Below are 7,140 nucleotides of genomic sequence, written 5' to 3' on the forward strand. Positions count from 1 at the left end.
TGGAACTAATTGGATCCTGTTCATTTTGGTGACAAGAGATGCTGTTCATTTTGGAACCAACAGATCGTGTTCATTTTGGAACCAAGAGATGCTGTTCATTTTGGTGCCAAGAGATCCTGTTCATTTTGGTACCAAGAGGTCTTGTTCATTTTGGTATTAAGAGATCCTGTTGATTTTGGAACCAATAGATTTGGTTCATTTTGGAACCAATTGGATCCTGTTCATTTTGGCACCAAGAGATGCTGTTGATTTTGGAACCAATAGATCTTGTTCATTTTGGAACCAAGAGATCATGTTCATTTTGGTACCAAGAGATCATGTTCATTTTGGAACCAATTGGATCCTGTTCATTTTGGTACCAAAAGATCCTGTCCATTTTGGAACCAATTGGATCCAGTTAATTTTGGTACCAAGAGATCCTGTTCGTTTTGGTACCAAGAGATCCTGTTCGTTTTGGTACCAAGAGGTCCTGTTCATTTTGGTACCAAGAGATCCTGTTGATTTTGGAACCAATAGATCTGGTTCATTTTGGAACCAATTGGATCCTGTTCATTCTGGCACCAAGAGATGCTGTTGATTTTGGAACCAACAGATCGTGTTCATTTTGGAACCAAGAGATGGTGTTCATTTTGGTGCCAAGAGATCCTGTTCATTTTTGTACCAAGAGGTCCTGTTCATTTTGGTACCAATAGATCCTGTTCATTTTGGTACCAAGAGATCCTGGTAATTTCGGTACCAAGAGATCCGGTTCATTTTGGTACCAATAGATCCTGTTCATTTTGGTACCAAGAGATCCTGGTAATTTTGGTACCAAGAGATCCGGTTCATTTTAGAACCAAGAGATCTTTTTAATTTTGGAACCAAGAGATCCGGTTCATTTTGGTACCAAGAGATGCTGGTCATTTTGGTACCAGGAGATCGTGGTCATTTTGGTACCAAGAGATCCTGGTCATTTTGGTACCAAGAGATCCTGGTCATTTTGGTACCAGGAGATCCTGGTCATTTTGGCAAGGCTCATTTGGAGGGTAGTCTAAATGGGTGTTGACGACGGTGCCATCATGCACCAAAATTGTCATCTTTGAAAACGTTTAGAACCTCCTGGGTCCAAAATTACCCAGATTTCCAAGTAAGAGCCTTTTTGAGGGCACAGCCCCCCAATGGGGTTCTCTATTTACGAACTTTTGGATCGGCTCAAGTATGCGAACCATGTCTCTGTGGACGAATACTCCACTCAGTCAATTTTTTCACGCCTGCAGACAAAAAGCCAACAGACAAAAAGCCAACAGACCAGCCTAGAAAAAAACAGGAAATCCCTGGGGATTAAGAAAAAAACTATTTCCGAGGAGTACTGTACAGTAACGGCGCTCGCAAGACTGAAAGAGTAGGCTCCGTGACCGCGCCACATCAAGTTTTAAATGCGAAGACACCAGACTTTTCTGGAAAATGTGCCAGAGCAGACCTTTTGCAGAGCGAAGAAAACATAGGACAGGTACCCGGCCCTAAACACAATATGATTGTTAAAGTTAAGGATTTCTGATCGTTTGTGAGGGCCAGAGCAGCACTTTGAGCACAGTTCTGCTTGTTTTAAAAGGCTGGAACCCATGATTCATATTTACATTGTTTAGTTTTTTTTTCTGGGGAACTCTGCTTCACCATGCAAACTTTGTGATTTACGAACCATTATCAAGAACCCAATTAAGGTTCGGAAATCGAGGTTTCACTGTCGAAAAGTTCCAAGTTGGAAAAAACAGTAAACGTACGTACATACAGTGTGGCAAAAAAAGTATTTAGTCAGCTACCGATTGTGCAAGTTCTCCCACTTAAAACGATGACAGAAGTCTGTAATTTTCATCATAGGTACACTTCAACTGTGAGAGACAGAATGTGAAAAAAAAAAATCCAGGAATTTTTAAGAATTTATTTGTAAATTATGGTGGAAAATAAGTATTTGGTCAACCATTCAAAGCTCTCACTGATGGAAGGAGGTTTTGGCTCAAAATCTCACGATACATGGCCCCATTCATTCTTTCCTTAACACGGATCAATCGTCCTGTCCCTTCAGCAGAAAAACAGCCCCAAAGCATGATGTTTCCACCACCATGCTTTACAGTAGGTTTGGTGTTCTTGGGATGCAACTCAGTATTCTTCTTCCTCCAAACACGACCAGTTGAGTTTATACCAAAAAGTTCTATTTTGGTTTCATCTGACCACATGACATTCTCCCAATCCTCTGCTGTATCATCCATGTATCCATTTTGGTATAAACTCAACTCGTGGTGTTTGGAGGAAGAAGAATACTGAGTTGCATCCCAAGAACACCATACCTACTGTGACGCATGGGGGTGGAAACATCATGCTTTGGGGCTGTTTTTCTGCTAAGGGGACAGGACGATTGATCCGTGTTAAGGAAATAATGAATCGGGGCCATGTATCGTGAGATTTTGAGCCAGTGAGAGCTTTGAATGGTTGACCAAATACTTATTTTCCACCATAATTTACAAATAAATTCTTTAAAATTCCTACAATGTAAATTCCTGGATTTTTTTTCCACATTCTGTCTCTCACAGTTGAAGTGTACCTATGATGAACATTACAGACCTCTGTCATCGTTTTAAGTGGGAGAACTTGCACAATCGGTGGCTGACTAAATACTTTTTTGCCCCACTGTAAACTGTCAGATGTAAAACCCCAGACAACCGGAAGGTATTCCCTGAATGTTTTATGTGTTCCAGTAGAGTTCAAAATGTGCTTCAAGGTCAAATAAAGCACCAAAATGTCGAGCTAACTTTCAAAAACGCTCATACTGCATTTGTCCCAATTGAAGACGGACTGGGCTCCCACGAATAATCGATTCATTCGACTAGAAAAAAGCTGTCATAAATATTCTGTTGCTTCGAATAATCGTTTAATGAGCGAGACGTATCTAATCCGGCCTGTACTTTGAATTTGCTCACATAGTTAAATACCCCCTTTTGGGCTACCAAGGGAACAAGGGAAGAACTGTTCCGGACTGGACAATTAAGAAACTGCACATCTGATGCACAGAGACTAACATAAGGACCTTCTAGAAATTCTTTGTTTAAGCCAGGGGTCGGGAATCTTTTTGGCTGAGAGAGCCATGAAAGCCAAATATTATAAAATATATTTCCGGAGTCTTGTTCACGAGTGAGGGAAGAGTGGATCGTGAGATCGACAGGCGGATCGGTGCGGCGTCTTCAGTAATGCGGACGTTGTATCGATCCGTTGTGGTGAAGAAGGAGCTGAGCCGGAAGGCAAAGCTCTCAATTTACCGGTCGATCTACGTTCCCATCCTCACCTATGGTCATGAGCTTTGGGTCATGACCGAAAGGATAAGATCACGGGTACAAGCGGCCGAAATGAGTTTCCTCTCCCTTAGAGATAGGGTGAGAAGCTCTGTCATCCGGGAGGAGCTCAACGTAAAGCCGCTGCTCCTCCACATCGAGAGGAGCCAGATGAAGTGGTTCGGGCATCTGGTCAGGATGCCACCCGAACGCCTCCCTAGGGATGTGTTTAGGGCACGTCCAGCCGGTAGGAGGCCACGGGGAAGACCCAGGACACGTTGGGAAGACTATGTCTTCCGGCTGGCCTGGGAACGCCTCGGGATCCCCCGGGAAGAGCTAGACGAAGTGGCTGGGGAGAGGGAAGTCTGGGCTTCCCTGCTTAGGCTGCTGCCCCCGCGACCCAACCTCGGATAAGCAGAAGATGATGGATGGATGGATGGATATTTCCGTGAGAGCCATATCATATTTTTTAACACTGAATACAACAAAATGTGTGCATTTTTGAGTAAGACCAACATTTTTAGAGTACCTACTTCCCGAGCACTAATCAGAGGAATTATTTAAGCTCGTCTTTGCCAGTCAGTCGCTTTGTGCTGACTTGTTTCATGCCTTGCCATAGTTTCGTGCTTCATGCCATGTCAAGTAAGTTTCGTTTGATTTATGTTCTTGGTCTGTTTATGCGTTAGCTTTGTTCCTTAGCCCAAGTTGTGCCTCCGCTGTGAGCGATTTTTGTTTGTATATTATTTTAGTTAAAATTCAATCATGTTTTTACCTAAATGCCATGTCCCGAGTAGTCCGTCTGCCTTCCTGGGAGAACGACCCCGCAGCAAGCAGCTGACATAAAATACTTCTTACCATTAATGCGACTTCTTGAACAGGTGCGGTAAAAAACGGATGGATGGATTTAAATGCATGAGAATGTTTTGTACTCTGCACGTTATTTTTAGCACTGTGATTACCAGCGAAATTATTCATAATTATCGCGTTAAGCAATGTCAGCTAAGATTTATCCGAGAGCCAGATGCAGTCATCAAAAGAGCCATAGGTTCCCTACCCCTGGTTTAGGCTCTACTGGGTCAGGTACCTGCTGTGGTTGAGTCCTTTAGCGTCCATCCAGTGCGGGCTAGCGTCCTTGTAGACCAGAGGCGGAGGACAGCGAAGGCCCAGCGAGGACTCGTTATGTCCGTGCGAGGACCAGAAGGCGGAGGGACTAAGTGACGGGCACATTGAGGACGGACTGTCGCTGATGGTCGGCCGGGCGTAGCCGTACGGGTTGTAGAAGGGCAAAGGTCCGTGTGCGTAGTCTTGGTTACCGTCCGTGTAGGGTGAACTGATGCACAGCGTGTGGCCGTCCATGCCCAGCGGCGGGCTGTAGATGGAGGTCAGCAGTCCCGGGGAGCTCTTGCTGGAGTCCACCTCCTGGAGCTGAAGCAGCGGCGCCGGCTCTGTGTCCAGCCGGGCAGGCGACACCATCTGAAGGCAGTCGACCATTGGACTCGGGCGATGACGACGATCCCGACGGTGGTCTAACGCATCCTCCGCCGAAGACGGGTCCTGGAAGACGCATTAAGAAAAACAGTCACTACACGGTTTACGTTACCCCACTATTAGACACGGACTTGCCCCACCTGACACTGAATCCGTGAAATAGTCCACCAGGATGAAACCATCAGTAGAACCACTTATTATTCTAGAACATATACACTTTTTAAACTGAAATAATAAATCCTGCATGTTCCAAAGTTGTTCCAAAGAAAAGAAAAGTGTTGTCAGTAGTTTGGGTTTGTGGCAATGGGCGTGGAACAAATGACTGCACGCTGCAAAGTTTGTTTACAAAAAGGCAGCTTGTTCCTTGCATCTGAAAGCCTCCACTCTTTTTTACGAGGCCGACAAGACCGTGGCAACAAACAAACTCCGGCTCTGTACCATGTCCAAAAGCACAGTGGAGAAAGATCACTAAAAGAAGTTGCTCTGCACAATGTCAAGATATGGTGCTCCATCCATCATCCATCCATCCATCCATCATCTTCCGCTTATCCGAGGTCGGGTCGCGGGGGCAACAGCCTAAGCAGGGAAACCCAGACTTCCCTCTCCCCAGCCACTTCGTCTAGCTCTTCCCGTACAATGAAAAAGCCTGTGTTTTTCCACTCACTTATAAATATATACATACACACAAATATTTACACACCTGGCATTTTTGCAAGTTCTCCCACTTAGAAATTAGGGAGCGGTCTGAAATGTTCACCATAGAAAGACAAGAAAAATCCGGAAATCCCATTTTATGATTTTTTTAAATGATTTACTTGGGGTTCATAAGAATCTGCACACATGAGAATCACCAAGAATTATGACTCTCAAAGAGCTGTCAGTCTACCTTAAAAAAAAAAAAAAAGTCCAGCTTTACCCCCCCTTTGAGCTCACTGCTACCATGGGCAAGACCAAAGAGCCGTCAACAAGAGACCAGAGACAACTTTGTAGAGCTCCAGAAAGCTGGAAACAGGCTATGAATTATATTGATAAACGTGGACCCCGACTTAAGCAAGTTGAAAAACCTATTCTGGTGTTACCATTTAGTGGTCAATTGTACGGAATATATCAATCAATCAATGGGAGGATTGGGAAGCAGCTTGGTGAGAATAGATCAACTGTTGCAGTTATTGTTAGAAAATGGAAGAGGCTAAACATGACTGCTGATCTACCTCGGACTGGGGCTCCATGTAAGATCTCTCCTCGTTGGGGCTTCACTCGTGTTAAGAAAAGTGAGGAATCAGTCCAGAACTACACGGCGGGAGCTGGTGAATGACCTGACCACTGTTTCCAAGGCTACTATCAATAGAACACTTTAAAATCTTGCATGGCACGGAAGGTTCCCCTTGCATAAGTCCGCCCCATGTACAGCCCCGTCTGAAGTTTGCCAATGGCCATCTGGATGATCCAGAGGAGTCACGGGAGAAAGGCATGTGGAAAGACGAGACCGAAATAAAACTTTTTGGTTCTAACTCCACTCGTGGGGTTTGGAGGGAATAGGATGAGTACCATCCAAAGAACACCAACCCTACAGTGAAGCGCGGGGGTGGTAGAATCATGCTTTGGGGTTGCTTTTCAGCAAAGGGGACAGGACGACTGGTCTGATTTAAGGAGGGGACGAACAGGGCCATGAATTGTGAGATTTCGGCCAAAAAACACCTTCCCTCAGTCAGAACATTGAAGATGTGTCGTGGCTGGGTCTTCTAACAAGACGATGACAGCCGGGATAACAAAGGAGTGGGTCCATACCAAGCATATCAAGGTTCTGGAGTGGCCCAGCCAGTCTCCAGACCTAAATCCAAAAGGAAATATTTGGAGGGAGCTGAAATATTCTGTTGCTCGGCGAAAGCCCAACAACCTGACAGATCTCAGAAAGGTTTGTGTGGAGGAGTGGGCCAAAAATCCCTGTTGTCGTGTGTGCAACCCGACCGAAGAACTATAGGAAATGTTTAACCTCTGTAATTGTAAATAAAGGCTTCTGCATTAAATATTAACGCTGATGTTCTCTGGTGTGCAAATACTTAAAAACCCCAGTAACATACAAATAAATCATTAAAACATTTCCACAATTTTCTTTTTAGATTATGTCTCTAACAGTGTAAATACATCTATTATGAACATTTCAAACCTCTCCCTAAATTCTAAGAGGGAGAACTTGCAAAGTTTTAAGGTGTGCAAATTCTTGTCGACCTCACTGTACATTCATATATACACTTAAACATGTATGTATACATGTGTATATACATAAACATGTATATACACATATGTATATAGACATACATGCAGGTATACATATATACAAATACATGTA

At 44.1% G+C, this 7,140-nt stretch overlaps 1 protein-coding gene across 3 annotated transcripts in view; it reads right to left on the bottom strand.

Annotated features, from left to right (window-relative positions):
* Positions 1 to 7,140, bottom strand: part of esr2b (estrogen receptor 2b) — a 107,355-nt gene that overhangs the window by 53,696 nt on the left and 46,519 nt on the right. For all 3 annotated transcript variants that reach the window (XM_061886298.1, XM_061886297.1, XM_061886296.1), the window contains exon 2: positions 4,387 to 4,856. In XM_061886298.1, coding sequence (XP_061742282.1) covers positions 4,387 to 4,793 — 407 coding nt within the window. In that variant the 5' untranslated portion in view covers positions 4,794 to 4,856. The remainder of the gene's footprint in view (positions 1 to 4,386; positions 4,857 to 7,140) is intronic.

This window comes from Nerophis ophidion, linkage group LG24 (genome assembly GCF_033978795.1).
Source record: "Nerophis ophidion isolate RoL-2023_Sa linkage group LG24, RoL_Noph_v1.0, whole genome shotgun sequence".
Classification (NCBI taxonomy): domain Eukaryota; kingdom Metazoa; phylum Chordata; class Actinopteri; order Syngnathiformes; family Syngnathidae; genus Nerophis; species Nerophis ophidion.